The sequence below is a fragment of the Triplophysa rosa genome, linkage group LG4 (assembly GCF_024868665.1).
Source record: "Triplophysa rosa linkage group LG4, Trosa_1v2, whole genome shotgun sequence".
Taxonomy (NCBI): Eukaryota; Metazoa; Chordata; class Actinopteri; order Cypriniformes; family Nemacheilidae; genus Triplophysa; species Triplophysa rosa.
In genome coordinates this window covers 8,087,949-8,104,903 of record NC_079893.1, presented here as the reverse complement: position 1 = coordinate 8,104,903, position 16,955 = coordinate 8,087,949, and the positions used below count along the sequence as shown (strand labels likewise).

The window sequence follows — 16,955 nt, the reverse complement described above, 5'->3', positions numbered from 1 at the left end:
GTTTGCTTGCCACCATCTTCAAAATATCTTCTTTTGTGTTCAACAGAACAAAGACACTTACAAAGAAATTATTCCTACTATGGTAGTCAATGGTGGCCAAGAACTGTTTGGTTACAAGCATTCTTCCAAATATCTTTCTCTGTGTTCATCAGAACAAAGAAATGTATACAGATTTGACACAACTTAAGGGTGAGTAAATGATGACAAAAACGGTTCCTTTAAATTCATGAGTAAAACAGTAGATAAAATATCTGTGCAAGCAGAACACAGTTTTAAGGTGTTTTAATGTCAAAATCAAACATTTACATGTCACATACCAAATCTGTCAAACCATTCCAAACCCCTTTTTGATTTGCTATTTGTCATAACAAATGCAACAAACTCATTGATTCCATAAGAGAAAGCTTCAAAAACTCCTCTTTCACATAGCATAAAAACAGAGAAATAAAAAAACATTTTCCTCACAGGTGCAGGATTAAAGACCGTCAACATGCCTTTCAGGTTAAAGTTCAGTGGTCGTTTCTCTACAGGGTAGCAGTAAATGGCTGATGTCGGGCGAGTACATGAGTTCAGTGTTTATCTCATAAAAAAGTTCGAGTGAATGTTACGCTTTACACACAATGGTATTTCGACCCCCCCACCCCCTATTCTGCAGTAAGCGAGTTGAACTGTTAGGTAAACGTGCAGTAAAAAAAGAAGACACACCATCTCATATACATAGTCCGTTATGTATCACGTAAAGCCCTACTGTACACTACTTACAGACTGCTGTATAACAGCATATTTAGCCTATAAACCTGGCAAAGGAAACACAATATTTCTTCTCTCTCGAGTGACTCCTCCCGATCCAAACCCTGTTTGACGGAGTGTAAGCCCGTTCAGAAATTTCCTCTCATCCAGGCACTGAACTGCAGGTTCTGGGCTAGTCTTTCTTTTCCAAGGTAAGTTTGTGCACCAGTGGTTCCAGGAACACCGGAAAACCTGGCCGGATTTTGGCATAGATGGATCGGAGTCCACCGATCGCGCTCCACATCCAAGGCTGTTTCAGTGAAGTGAAGAGATGAGTCTGCGATTCTCACCACATGGGAAACCAGAAAGCACGCACACTTCAGACAGCGTCCAGACATACAGTGTTGTCTGCTAAAAGGGGAGGGCTAAGAAAACAGGCTCTCAAACTATGGCCTTGTGAGAGGACGAATCGATCGGAGACGGAGTGCAGACTAAAGCTCAGAGTGTTGATAATGGTCCAAAGACAAACGCTTAATCTCGAATTTCCTGAGAGTTGTTGAAATACATGTCAATTCGTTGTCATCAATCGGATTGTACTTACAATGCAAAACAAGAGCTAAAAAAAGCCATTCATAAACTCGACGTTAGACGGCTTTCAAATGCCGTCCAGATCACGGCTGCCATATTCAAGATTGTAAAAATACATATATTTAGTGTCTGACTGGGTTTTGAAAACTACGTTGTTGTGTCATTTGCGGGACGTTTCTTTCTAAATTAAAGGCTGCTCTACTCCGTCGATTCATGAAAGATTTGTTTGCACGCTGACCTCGCTTTAACATTCACACACGCACTCACGCACCTCTCATAGAGGTAACAAAAAAACGGATCCTTATTTAACAAAATAAGCATTAGCTTATCGTCATGCGGTGTAGCCTTTAAAGAAATTTGGTTTACAAGTATGAGTATACTATGAGCTCTACTTAAAAAGGGATGAGATACGGTATAGTCCTTGATTATAGTATAGTATAGATGTGTCTAAACGTTTTTTTAATGCCCCTGTGTATGCACTTTACACAGATGATTAGTTTTTCAAATACACTTCAATGTCTTATATACTAGTCGAAGATTAAGCAGGCAAAAATGCTACAGCTACTTTCCAAAAAAAGTGTCCTTAAAAATAATACATACACACCTGTACACACACACATGCGCTAAAATGGATACGGACAGAAAACCAATTCCCAGCATGGGATGTATGCTATGTGTGTGTATGTGTGTTTGTGCTGTGTACAGAGTATTTAGAATCTGAGATTTTAACACTGAGGTCCGATGAGATGGTCATTTAACAGTCATTGTGATAATCATCCATTGCAGAAGCGAAATACCAATGACTTCCAGTTGAATGTTTTGAAGCGCTGATGATAGCTGCATTCTATTCCCATATTTGTACTAAAAGGAAAACAAAATACAGATGAACTTTTCCCTCTAAAAGTCTCTAATTTATGACTTCTGTTTGTTATTGTGACTGTACTGGCACAGCAACAGGAAACCAGTTAGAATAAAATATTTAGGCATCACCATACAAGTTGTTAGAATTTCCTTCATCCTGATGCTACATGGGAAATGTCCGTAATGTACCACAATCGATATTAGCGTCCCTTTATGACATCTTCACCCACTTGTCCATATTCAGGTCTGTGACCGAATCGTGTCCTTATGTGAACTAATAAGATGAGTTTAGAACTCAGAGCATTAGCTGTCCATCCCCACAGCGCCCCCTGCAGGAGGCCTAACATGCAAGCCTTCGCCATGTGCAAAGTCCATCAAAGCTTATGAAAGAATGCAAGATGATTCGCTTTTTCTCCTCAACTTGGATTTCAATTTTTTTGCATCCAGAGAAATGAACGTAAGATGATTTTTTGGCAAGGAGAAGAGACCTGTTCTGAACAGGTGTGCGCTAGTCTCAATGATCCTCCTGCTCCGATGCAGCGAAGATTTCGCTCGGGGGTCCGTACCCCTAGCTGCGGCTCACAGGTACACTTCCCTGCGAGACAGAGCGAGGCACGAGGTGGTTTTATAGTCGCCCCCCGTCCTCGTAAGTGGTATGACCTCGGGGGAGTGCGAGCCTTCTTCCTCCGGACGGCGACCGAAGCCGGCGCTGCTGAACGTGTCGTAGGACGCTGAGGTCATTTTACGGTTCAGGAGGTTGCGGTTGTGGTCACCCATGTTCCTGTTGCGGTCCCGGCGGCTGAGCGTTCCGAGCGGATCTCCGTTTGCGAGCGAATCTCGGACCTCCTCGCTTCCTCCGCTGCTTTTGTCTGTGCCGTCATCTCTGTCGTCCTCGCGGTCGCTGTCGTCCTCCGTGTTGTTGTTGTTGTCGCCGGGTGAGGCGAAGGTGGAGAGCTGGGGGGGTTCGATGCGTCTGTGTGGTGACTGCTGCACGGGCATCCAGCAGGTGTCGGAGTGACCGAATTCGTTACATTCTCGCGTGCACTTTCCTGTCAGAGCCACGTCGGGGAGCTGCCTGGGGTCTGAGATAAAGAGACAGTTTAAGCATATTCTCGACTAGCTGAAAATAAATATATTTCATTTCTTTATATATATATATATTTATTTTTAATACGTATTTAAATATTGAATATGTATTTATAATTTCCTAAAAATATATCTATGTACATAATAAATAAATCTAAATGAACTAAAAATTTGATTAAATCTAACCTCCCATCAAGCAATCCATACATCAATCCAATCCTTTAATAACTACATGAAAACTATTTATGGGCAAAATATCTGTCTAATTATATAATTAATATAAAGATTATAAGATATATTATTAAAACTAACAAATATCATACAGTATCTTAAAAACGAGTTAGTTCTGGTGACAGTATAAAATTCAAACTTGCAATATGCATTTATAGAAACTACCATCTACACAGCAGTAACGTTGTTTAACTTAGTTAAAATTGAGTATTTTCTGCCACAAAATTGAATGCAAAATGCTGGAAAGATTCTGCAAAGTTCTTTTACCACGGCTGAGCTTCTATCGCGCCACTGAAAATATGTAGTTAAATTGCATCACGGCTCCCCGGCGCCGTTATCTATCTACCTGTCTCAACAAATGAACTTTTACCATTCTCCACATGCTCCTCTTCGCCTACGCTTCCTTCTGGTGTCGTCCTTTCATATCCGTCCTCAGGCAGAGGTAAAGATCCCAGTCTGGGACCCGATGAGCTCTTGCTGCTGGGGGTCTCAGAGTCCTCCACCCCACTGTCATAGCAACCTTGATCTGGAGCTTGACTCACAACTGAGAATGTCACCCGTCTAAGCGGCTGTGAAAGAAACACAGAAGAACACAGGATTAATAGATAACTTCTGTATTACATCAATGAGGATTATGTGGATAAGCCCATTGACTTAACTTACTCGACAATAATTTCACATTGATCGCTAAACGTTACAATACTCGCTTTACATTACACACAGAAGTCCTATAAATGATGTTGTCTCTCAAAAACGTGTCCTTTTTGTCACATCTATAATAACTTGCGTATATTTCCCTAATCTTAAATAGAAATGTGCTTAAACTGGCTATTTTTCTAATGTCTGGACTACTGTATTAACAAAAGTTTAGGACAATAAACAGTACTGGTATATAATACAAATATAGAAATATACTGTATATTGGTAATAAATACATTCTCTGAAAAAATGTCAAGTTTTGACTGCAAATGTCACATCCATAACATTGGAATTGCCCTTTTAAAAAAAATCTTTTAGGGTTAGGGGAAGATTATAGTATTAATATCTAGCTGTGTATAAAAGCAATAGAAGTCACTGGAATGTCCTCATTTAGATAAACATTTTATATTTAAAATACAGTACTACAATATATACAGTATAATATACTATAATGTGTATATTGTATGTTATAAAACGTAACTCATTTTAACACACAGTGTAGAAATCTTTACGGTGCATGTTTTCTAGAATCTACAATTTAAAAAATGCTGAGCTATTTTCAACCCATCGTTGGGTCAAAAAGGAACGAACCCAGCAGTTGGGTTAAATTGACCTTATATTAGCAGCATATCTACAGTTGTAACCACAATTCCAATCTCATACCAGCGAATCAGAACATTGAAAGTTTCATCCAAACTCATCCTGTTCATGCTGAACTCTAAAGACTAGTCAACCACTTAAGTCCTACATCATCCATTCAGTATCTACTGGAGCGATGACTGACAGCTGTTAGAAGAACTGCCTTACGAGAAGCACAGTCATACGCTTCAAGGTCTGCTCTAATCAAGACAATGTGAACAGAAAGAGAGACGGAGAGACGGGGGTCTAAATGAACAGAGTAATTAACTGGTGGTTTCATTTTTCACTGGGGGGAAGTGAGGTCGGAACAGAAGAGAGGGTGATGAATCAGTATTTATGGGAGTCAGGTGTCAAATCTAGCATGTGACAAATGAACATTAATAGAACAAATGATCTGTTTCGTCTGCGAGCTGATGTCTGACATGGTTCGGAAACTTGAGAACTTGCTGACAGGTTTCAGGTGGAAACAACGACAGCGTTCCCGTGCAGGAATAAAAGGCGAATTTCTTATTTGCTGTACGGCTTTAAATGATTCCGCAGTGCACCAGGAGCTTTAGTGAGTAATAATTGGATTGCACTATTTACACAAGGCAAAGCACAGTTATTCCTAAGAGATCCTTAAATCTTTAATATTCTCTTTTTACCTCCCTGCATTGTGCTCACTGTCTCTGGAGGCACATAAAACGCACACACACACGAGCCAGTCAGCTTTATGTTGAGCCAATCAATGCCGTGCCCTTGACCCTTGCTGTGAGTCTCAATGGTACGCTGCTTTATTGACCCATAATTCCCCACCATCGTTTACTAACTCCGGTCCTTGCTCTTCTCGGAATTCCGGCCTTTAAATGAATAGAGGAGATCTCCTCGCGTCTAACTCGTACAGCCAGTGCCCACATCGACTCTCCTGTACTACGAGCATCCAAGGAGAAACATCTTTAGCATGTAGTTAGGATAGTAATATGAAGAGGCTCATTAACTCAAAGCAGAATACAATTCCCATCTGTAAATCCATCTGTCACTTGGGTAAACCTATAGATTTATAACAAACCCTATATAAATTGGGCATATGTTTAGTCTAATGCATGTGTTTAATGGATGTATATAATAAAGTATTTGTTTTTGTCAAAGTTTACATGTAAGTTTAGTTAAACTTATACAGAGTATCGACACCAGATGTGATGTGCTATACATCAAGGCATTTTTCATTTTATTTCATGTCCACACCAGTCGCAATGGCGATACGCAATGAGCTACAATAGATTCTACATTAGTGATCAAATTAACCCCTTGTATGGCTTTCATGTTTTTGTTGCCAAAAGCGTAATTGAGTTTTTAACCCGCAGAAATATCTGTTATATAACATAAAAGAAGATATTTTAAAGAATGTGGGAAACTAAACAGTTCTGGGGCACCATTGACTACCGTCGTACATTTTTCCTACTATAGTAGTCAATAGTGACCCAGGACTGGTCATACGGTGGAATGATATGAAGCTGAACTTAAACTAGTCATTCCAACAAATACTTGTGTGACATTCTCAAACTAAAATGAATTAAATCGCACAGGGTAAAACGTAAAAAAGGTACAAAAGTACAAAAACCATGTGCATACCATATGGCCTCTATCTTGGACAGCCAATCAAATGTGTTCAACTTCCTTAAAGTCAAACGAAACACCCGTGTCGGGTCACCACTTGTGAGATCTGTGTCCTGATTGTAAAAACCAAATTTGGACCTACTGCCATGAAAACTGTAAACGGTTGACTCATCGGATCGAATGAGGGTGGGTCTACAGCCTCAATAACATGGGTGGCAATATAAGCCTGTTTGCTGCATTGACACAGTGGAACCAATCAGATTACGGGGGATTTCGTGTTGAATTGCCAAGCAATGCTGGCTTATGTTTTCCACCCTAGACTGATTACCTCAACCCACATTCCCGCTAAGAGGTTCATTTGATTTATTTGATGAAGATTAAGTTCATATTTAAGAACAATATCAACTTCGCATGCATCAGTTAGTGGAGTCTGCGCTCGGCAGCTGAAAAGCACAGCTCGTGGAGGATGTTGCAGAAAATTCTAGAGCACAATTTTATCCACAGAATTTTGCAGAACACACAAGTGCCTGAAGGATTTCGACAAATTACCCACCGAATTGAGTTTCACCTACTCTTTCTCTCTTTTTTTTTTGAGGATTCACGCTAAATTGCAGGGAACTGCTGCAGTGAGCTGCTCCAAATGAGCTTCACTGAATCAAGTCGAGCTGAAAAAAATCGCTTTGTTTGACTGAGAAACAATGTAATTAAACCTATTATGTGCTGTAATGAATTCTGAAGACCGGGATATATTTAGATTGCGTTCGACTTTAAGAGTTTGGTGCCGTTTACTTGACAAATATTGAGTCGTTGTCCTGACAATTTGTTGTCCCTAACTCTAGTCATTAAACTTAGTTGTAGTGTGATTTTCACTGTCAGTATTTACTACCTACTGAGAAATGCTTTCAATTAAAGCCTGGCCCCGACCGTTGAAGGTCCCATCATTAGGAAAGAAAAATCACAAATGTAATCTCATTAATATCTCAACTGTCACTGCTAGATACCAACGGAGAGCAAACTGCAAAAGTAGCAAAAATTCTCCTGCTTCTTTTCTCCTGAGCTAAAGACTACAATAGTCACATGTATCTCTGCGTTTCAGAAGAGCAGAGGTGGGTGGAATGTGCTAGATTGACTCAATTTCATTTCGGAAAATGCACAGTATGAGCGCAGGCCAGTGGGGGAGTGGGGACAATCGCGCTCCGGCATAGTTCAGGGCATGCTATTAGATGCAGGGCTCTCCAATTCTTCAATTTGTTCGTCTGTTCAGACGTCTGTTAACTTATAAGAGATGCAGAACACCACACAGCAACTTTTAGGTATTGCACCAAGCACAAGTCAGTCGTTATCATTACAAAGATCTAAGACCAAGCGCCTAACAAGGTCTACAAACGTTCATTCGAATGGTTTGTTTTCCCCCACGGCATAAACGGATATGACGTTTTTGTGGGCGTTCCCAGTATTGCAGACGCTCATCCACACCCACCGAATCACATGTAATTTGCATGACTTTGAAAATGCAAACAAAAACGAAATTGAAATAAAAATCAAACTTTACATTTTAATTTGAATAGTGTCAGTATTACTGCGTGAGCGTTAATAAAAACCGTTGTTAAAATGTTTTTGCAATTTCTTTTTCACATATAGAAAAGCAAACAGTTCTAGGGCACTTTTGACCACCATTGTAATTTTGTCTGCTATGGTAGTCAATGGTGGCCAAGAACTGTTACAAGCATTCTTCCAAATCTTCATCAAAACAAAGAAATGTACACAGATTTGGAACAACTCGAGGGTGAGTAAATGATGACAGAATTTGTATTTGGGGGTAAACTGTCCCTTTAACTTTTATGCATTATGAAAACAAAACTCAGCAGGTTCACTTTATTATTTTGTAGTTTTTAAGATATCTATTCTATAAAATAATGCCATTCTTCGTTTTCAATCACAAATTCCACATCTACACGTACTGTCACAATACAACAGCCGCTGTGACGTCTGCGCATCTGAGAGAGAAACCCAAGTCGCGCCAATTGCAGAGGTTAAGCTTTTGGCTTTGTGGTTGTTTATGTGTTTGGCCGAGAGAGTCTGGCTGAAGACACAGAGCTTTGGCTGTGCGAATGTGTGTGTGAAAAGCAGACTCTGGCTAAAGTCACAAAGGTTGGGCTTTTGGATGTTTGTGTGTGTGCCTCGTCTTTGGCTAGCTTCCAGTCGGTGCACCAGTAGCAGATACACAGTTGATAGAATATTAATGGACTTTGACGGCAAACATTAAAAACCAACCCTTTAATCTGACACAGGCCATTTAACTTCTCTTTCCAGCATGACATCCAACTGTGTCTCTGTATGTTTACTGATGTGACTGTCTGTTAAACCAGGTGTGCATCGCTGCCTCTCTACCTTTGTGTGTGTGTATGTGTGTCTCGGACCACAATGCCTTTGTAGATGGGCATCTAACACATCAAAAAACACATCTTGTTTGTGATGTTTCAGGCCTTACTGCCTGTGTATGTGTGTGTGTGTCGGCTTTCCGCAGTCATCAACATAATTAGATAGAAACACTCTTACCTGACGGCTCAAAGGAAATTAATGAGGCCTGATTAATTAGTGCTTAGCCTTTCCTCTGTGTTCCATGACTCTGCATATTGAAAGGGCATGCCGCATACAATGAATAATTCAAGCCAGCTGATTTGGATATGGATCTATAGTGTGTTCCAACTAAGTACATTCAATTAGTGACAGCAGCACAGAAGCGGCCCTCAAGCCTTTACCATTAACTGAGGAATCCGTTTTATTCACGATCAGCATGCACAAACTGTCCTGGTAACTGTATGGTCTCTTGTTCTAGAAAATCACTCAAAAAGATTTGCAGCATTTTATGCATCCTTGAAATTCGATTCTGTTAAATTCTCATCTAGTTTGCGTTCAACTAATCCAATAAGAAAGTAAAATCGCAAAAGAAATCTATTTAATATCTCAAAGGTTTCTCCTAGATGATAATGAAGCGGAGAGCAAATTGGGACTCAAAACCTTGAAATATTTGAAATACTTCAAATTAAATAATATACTTTAATTGAACAACATAACGTTTCGAACCATCCAAAGTACAGTATATATTTCAGTTAAAATTCCTTATTTTATTTTTTCATCTATTATTCAACTTTTTTTTATAAAATTGACTTGAAAAGGACCCCGAAATCTCAGAAATGTCTAAAATTGCTTAGATTCGCCTGCAACTCTGCAACCAAAAGTCAAAATGATTGAAGAAATCAATAGAACTCAAACATTCCTCATCAAGTCCAGATGATTTTGCTTATACAATCTATGTTACACCTGCAACCTTTTTTTATTATATTATAGTTTTATTATATTATAGTGTTTCTATCATTTTATATGCAATTTTAGTAGAAACATTTGAGACTATGGTTATACTTGAACGAAACAACTGAGAACTCCATCAAAAAAGTGGGTAAAAAGAAAACCTAAGAGCAAGACACATTTTCCTCTGGGAAGATATTAAAGTTTGCAATCAACAAACATCAGGAGTCAGAAATTTCAACCTGAACATTTCTCAATGAAATCTTCCATGACCCACTGATCTAGACTATATCCAATTAACTTATTTTCACCCAAAGGAAGCATCTGAGAAAACACTGAAATAAAACAAATACTCCATCGACACAAAAATGCTGTCATTCATTTACAAGACACAGACGAACAAGTGGCATTAACATCATTGATATCGATGCATCTTGGCGTATCGCATTTGAATATTCGCAAACGTGACTCGAGCGCAATTGCAGACGGAAGCTTTTCAGTGAATAATTTACATACATTTGCATATGTTCCTCACACAAAGCCACCGTATGACTTCAGATGACTTAGTTGCTTAGCGCACGAGTCTCATGAACTATTTCAATGGTCCTTTTATGATTACTATTTGTGATTTTTTTTAAACCTGTCAGCCTCTTTCATGGTATAGAAAATAAGATTCTATCTGACATCCTCTTTTGTGTTCCACATATGAAGAAACGTCATACGGGCATAAAGAAATAAGGCTTTGGGTCTCCTGAGCTTTGTATGAGTAGCCCCTGGGCCCTTAAGTTTTCCTCTGGGATGGCAGTGCTTGGTTACAATGCAGCAAAAGTGCGTGTGACAAAATGCGAGTCCTTACGCACGTGGAGCTGAGAGAAGTTCTGGATGTTAAATGTACACCCACACACACACAATGCGCTGTTGCTTATTTACTTCAGTTTAGCATTAACACTTCGGCGGTCCTGTGGAAAACAATTTCACCTGCGCGTGTAGTTGCAGCAAACATTGACAGTTATTAATATAAGCAGGTGGCAAACTGACAAGCGTGAGTTTGCGGAGGACGCCGATAGATGGACAGGCCTGAGCGCAAACAAAAACATTTACGATTTACAGTTTCCTTTACGTCTCCTGCTCAATGACACGGGAAGGATATGTGAAAGCGTGGCGGTGGGCTGATGTTCCTGCGCTGGGATAAAGGTCACCGAGTGAGAGAGACAGAGAGATGCGTATGTGTTCTGCAACAGTGTGACTGATACTCACAGATTACCATCCTCCAACACATCTCACTTTGACTGCAGTATTTTACACACACACGCACGCACGCACGCACACGCACACACACACACACACACACACACACACTCGCTCTCTCTTTCTGCTTCCTTCCTTTTCCCTTGTTTCTTCTCCTTATCCTTAACTCTCATCCTCCCCTTTCATTTGCACGATTCCCTTTCAACCTTTTTCGTTCATTCATCCAACCTTCATCTCTCTCTATACATCTCTCGTCCCAGCTCTCTCTCTCCATCTCTCCGCTTCAGGTGATTTACAGAGCCGCTCAGCAGTATCGGAGTATCAGCACTGAGTCTGTGTGAGGAATAATAATCACCATGCGGTGAAAGAGGCACTGCGGAGAGAGAGAGAGCGAAAGAGAGGGCGAGAGACAGAGGAAGAGAGAGCGTCGTGAGAAGAGCGGAGAGCAAGCAGCGGTACCAAGCGGCTGCGCAAAAACAGGCAAGCAAACACACGCAGATATACAGATGTGGATTACAGCGCATTAACTGCATCAGTGGGGTCATCATCTGACTGCAACACAGTCACAGATGGAGACATGCACCAGTGCCCCTTAGTGGCCAAAGTCACACACTGTCAAACTGTTACTGCAATGACATCAGACCATTTGACAGCCATTCACACTGCCTTTGCTACTGGATGCAGTTTGGGATTCTTATACTTTTTGAGTATAAGTATATCTCAGAACATGTTGACAGTCCTGATATGATGTTCATTCTGATGACATTTCATGATTTTCTTTACTGAACTCATTTTCTTTACTAAAAAAGAGTGAGTTGGACTGGATAGTTAAAAGTGTCCAACAAGTGCTCAGTATATGTGAAACCTTCTCAGTTCTATTCCAAAAGCTTCCTTGTTTCTTTTTCAGGTAGTTCCTTGTGAACATTGTTGAAAAAAATGCCAAATGTTCAGAGCTGTGCTCTAATCTTCAAGGGTGGCGACTTTGAAAATGTTTACAATTAAGAGACCTGGATTTGGTTACCATGTAGTCTTATTAATGCCATGCTTTCATTTGTTATTTCTATTGATTTTAGTGACTAAATGTAGAAATAGTAATAGCAAGAAGAGTTTTTCTGACTGATATTTTATATACAGTATTACACAGATTCAGACTTTGTATTATTATTTTTATATATTTAAAATTCCTTTTGACTGTTTGAATGTTCAGAATTCACAATGAAATGATGATGATGTCATTGTAATTTGCACAACTCGTATTTATAAAGACCGTTTCATCGGATGCACACGCCTGGCCCGAACTTAACTGTCGGTCTTTGTTTGGCTATAATATAACCTAGGGCTGTCACGATTATGAAATTTGACTGACGATTAATTGTCTAATAAATCATTGCGATTATGACGATTAATTGTCTGTTTTAGGGCTTTGGCGATTATGACGATTAATTGTCTGTTTTTGAGCTTTGACATTTAATTCTCATTCATTTTTGATTCAGCGATTGAAACGACCATATTGTTCTGAATACAAGACTGTTTTTTTTCTTGGAAATACATTGGAAAAAATTAGGTCATCATACTTAAGGTTTAGGCTTTTACCTGTCAAATACTTGTAAATTAAGTAAATTGATCAGGTGTGAATTGAAGCCACAATTAAAATACTATCAGTCGTAGAAAAGCTTCTAGTCTGTTTTTTCTCACTTGCAAGACTACAATAAAATTTTACTTGTATGTTAATGACATTTTGGTAGACTGGTTTTCACACTGAGATTTGCTTAAATTATATTAAATTGTACTGCAGGTAATTTGTATATGTTTTAGTTTTTTTTTTAAGTGATTGTGTTGTGGTGGTACATTTTATAAGTATTACCATGCTTTAGTTACAATATATACAATATGCAGATGCACTACAGCTCCCCCTAGTGTCTTCTATAGAGATGTGCGATAATTGCGATGATCTGAAACCATCGCGATGAGGTCAAACAATCGCGATGAGACGATTATTTAATAATCGTGACAGCCCTAATATAACCATTTATTTTATATTTAATTTATATTAATTCTATAAATATTTTATTCTATATTAATTGTGACATTAAATTAAAACTACTCAACAGTTATTTATTCTTTGCAGAGGTCTACAGAAAGTTAAGTTTGGGCCACATAATGTCCGTTTATGTTGTTGCTGCTGAAACCGTCCAAGCAATAAGGTACCAGAGACTGTGCTGTATTGAGAATAAGTCAAGGCTGTGATCTATTCACATTAAAGCACTAGCGTCGAGTACCTTATTACTTTTATAAAACAGTTACCACATAATACAAATATTAAAATTAAAAAATCAATGCAACCTGCATACAGTAAAATCACTTAAAGCCTATAAATGCATTTACTAATATATACTGTATATATGTATATATAGTGTATATATATATATATAATGTATATATAGATAGAGAGCTAGATAATATTAAAAATAATTTATCTTTATATATTTATATATGTACATGTTCACAAGTTTGTATAAATTTCTTGCTGCCAGTCCCACTGATTAGTTTTTCAAGTCTACTATCCAATACTGTAAAATGATTATAGCAGGCTACTTGTACTATGCTTGTGGTAATGCGTTCTGTATTTGTCATGTGCTGACACTTCTCTGCAGTGATAAATAAAAACATTTTATTCAAAATTAAAAATAATTCAAGGTTTAGAAAATATGCACAGTTGCACACAACATACAGCATGCATGTACCTATATGGATGCTCAGATGAATCAACTCTTGCGAAACAAACCATATGCGCCACCCACACCAAACAAAAAACCCTTCTCATTTGAACGTTTAAAGCTTTTAAAGGCTGTTTAACACTGAAAACAAACACCAACTATCAGCTCTTCTTGATTCTTTGGTTTGGTTCGCTGTGGTAGTAAAAACATCACACTTATGTTTCCCAACATGACTCATCAACCAGCACACTTGAGCGTGTGTTGGAGTTTGTTGGGGAAGCAACCTTCGAGTGAGTTTTCTTTATAATAATTTCTTTAGCGAAGCCAGACATCTGACTTGTCTATGCAGCACAGCTGTGACAAAGTCAAACACGTGCGAGCACTTAAATCCCAGAGGAACTGAAGAGCACATTCTGAAGCGAAGCTGTTTAACCAACCGCACTTTGAGTTTGGGAAGGTTTAAGCTCTTGAGTCGAGGGCAAACTAATCTATACGTGATTGGGCTTTGACTAAATAAAAGATAATGATTAGATGCATGACTGACAGATGTGTCTTTTCTTACTCGTTCGTTTCCTTAGGAACAATGCTCGGTTAATGAGTGGGTCCTGACGTTAGCGAGCAGCGCGCAGTTCGCACGGAGGTGATATTTATGGCTTTCCTCATCATCGTCTCCGACATTCACATAAAAGTCTCCATTGTGCTTGATGAAGTAAACAGGATGGTCGATTCCTCTCGTTATATGAGCGTTTGTGTGTGTGTAAGAATCTCGCATTTTTCCGTATATGTATCGTGAGATTGAAACTGAATGAATACCCGCTTGTGACGAAAAGCGACACCCACACACACATACACACACTCCTATTGTCCATTTTATAGGGACCAGCGACTAAACAAGGCCGTCCTGTTACAGCAACAACAACAAACAAAAAAAACACAATGAAGTAACCGAGGATGTCTTGCGATATATGCGTATGCATAATGAGCTGAATAAGTATGTCCCGTGCCAGGCGAGTCATTTTCACACGCAGATACACAAGATGGCGTTTCAATCAGCGCCGCTACACAGTTTTGCGTGACTCGACTCTGTTTCCTGTCAGATACTTTTCATTGTGGTGACACAAGACAACGAATCCACGGGATTTACCCTATACACAAAACAATAAATTCACATACCTCCAAGTCGCCCCAGACAGCTCACACACCCCGTGTCAGACATCAATTTGAACTTAATGTCTCACGGCACGCTGCGGTTACCGTGACAATAACCTCAGTGTGTTTATGCGTGTGACACAAAGGGGCGTTATTAAACGGAGCACACTGCCCTCTTTCAGTCACACAATCGCTCATCTCCGGGGAAACTTCGTCATTGAAGTTCATCTCTTGACGTCCACTGTAAGAAAAGCCCCTTTTCTGAGACATAATTAACATCGGCCCTGTCTCATTCCATCTCCTATTGTTTTTTGTTGTCTCCGTCTTGCTGTCGTTTTAGCCCATAAAATATTCAGTCCAATAAATGTGAGCGCTAAATCACACTGCACTTTAATAAATACCATTTCAGAGGGATAATGACCGCCATAAACCAGCATGAAGACACCTGAAGCTAGGCTCCGCTTTTTAAAGACCGGGATGTTGTAAACATCAATTTCACGGGTTCAAATAGCCTATTCGTATAATCCTTGACCGTAAACAGGTTTGGTTTGCTGTGGTCTTGAGTCCCTGTTTAATTATAAAAATAAAAGTGGATGTGTGGTGGATGGATGTCAGAAGAACTGCCATAGGATTGAAGAAAGCAGCTGTGAATACATCCTTAGTGGTGTTATTAGTGTGAAACTCCATTATGATGTCCCAGACACCTGCTTTACAAATTACACTTTATATATGGGTTTCATAACTAATTATAATAGTTTGGACGGAAATGCTTGGCACAATCAACCTTCAGTTTTGTGAAAAGTTTTAGACACAAAGAGGATGTTTTCCAAAAAAAAAGTCATAACGTGATTCACTAATTCACATACTAGATTACTAAATTATATATCTGAAGTTGGGTGTTGCCATTTTTTGCTTTAAGAACAGGTTTTGTCCCGTAAAGTGGCTTAACTGCTGCCAGAGTTCTTATGGATTTAAACTGTCTCAGTTTTCTTCTTTCTGTCTCTTCATGTAATCCCAGACTGACTCACTGATGTTGAGATCAGATCTCTGTGTGGGCTATACCGTCTGTTGGAGAACTCCTTGTTCTCACAAAAATCTAACACGATTTCACAGTGGCAAACAATGTTTGGGAATCTACATTATCTACTGACACACAACAGCTATATCAATATCTAAACACAACAAAAATATCAATAAATGTCTCAAATAACTTAGTTTTGTGAATGATCTATTGTGTCAAAAACCTTTGCATAATCTTATTAATGAGTGGTATGTGTAATTGTTGTACTGTTAAAGTTAGCTATTTGCTGGTTGACTTCCAGAAATGTATAAACATTGTGGCTTAGTGACTTTACTAGATTGTTGGTGTTTGTTTGTGTTGTTGTGAGCTTCTGGTTCAAGCAATGGCACACATTTACAGGAATAGTTAACCCAAAAATATAATTGATGCCATAATTTACTCATCTTCCTTTCTTCAGCTGAACACAACTGGAGTAATAATAATTCCAATAATGTTCTTGGCTTTGTAATGCCACTGAATAACAACGTTTTTGAAGCTCCAAAAAGCGCATATATCCATCATAAAACTAATATACACGACTCATGGGTTTTAGACTCCGGCAACAGCCAGGATTTGGATTATTATCATGCTTTAAAACATTAATGTTACTAATGATTTAGCCATGTTAAAACTTTATTTTTTTAAGTAAGTATATTAAAACTTTTTTAGTATTAACAGACTGAGGTCCCAGGAATCATTTCCGGGTTGTTGAGGTGGGAAATATCCTAAATCTGAAGTGTCTTGAGAGCAGCAGAACTTCATTTGTGTTCGGCTGAAGAAAGGATGTACACAGGAGTAAAATATGACATAAATTTCATTTTTAGATGAACTGTTCCTTTAAGGCAGGACTACCTGCCTGTGTAAAATGAGTGGTGAAACACTTTTCCTGATACTGTGATGGTAGTTGTGCAGAAATAAAAACAAGTAACAAATAAAGACAACTCAGATGCTACAAAAGACTTTAGTGTGCAGCACAGGACAGATAGTAAGGATAATACACCGTTTACAGCAGTGCCTCTGGAAACAGACAACAAGTGGGGGAA

The 16,955-nt window shown here is 39.0% G+C and overlaps 1 protein-coding gene across 1 annotated transcript in view; it reads right to left on the bottom strand.

Moving 5' to 3' along the window:
* Positions 1-267: 267 nt before the first annotated feature.
* The window catches only part of pcdh7a (protocadherin 7a), a 30,759-nt gene continuing 14,071 nt past the window's right edge, over positions 268-16,955 (bottom strand). Inside the window, exons 3-4 of the mRNA XM_057331644.1 lie at positions 3,866-4,064; positions 268-3,260 (exon numbers count right to left, since the gene is read on the bottom strand). Coding sequence (XP_057187627.1) covers positions 2,758-3,260; positions 3,866-4,064 — 702 coding nt within the window. The 3' untranslated portion in view covers positions 268-2,757. The remainder of the gene's footprint in view (positions 3,261-3,865; positions 4,065-16,955) is intronic.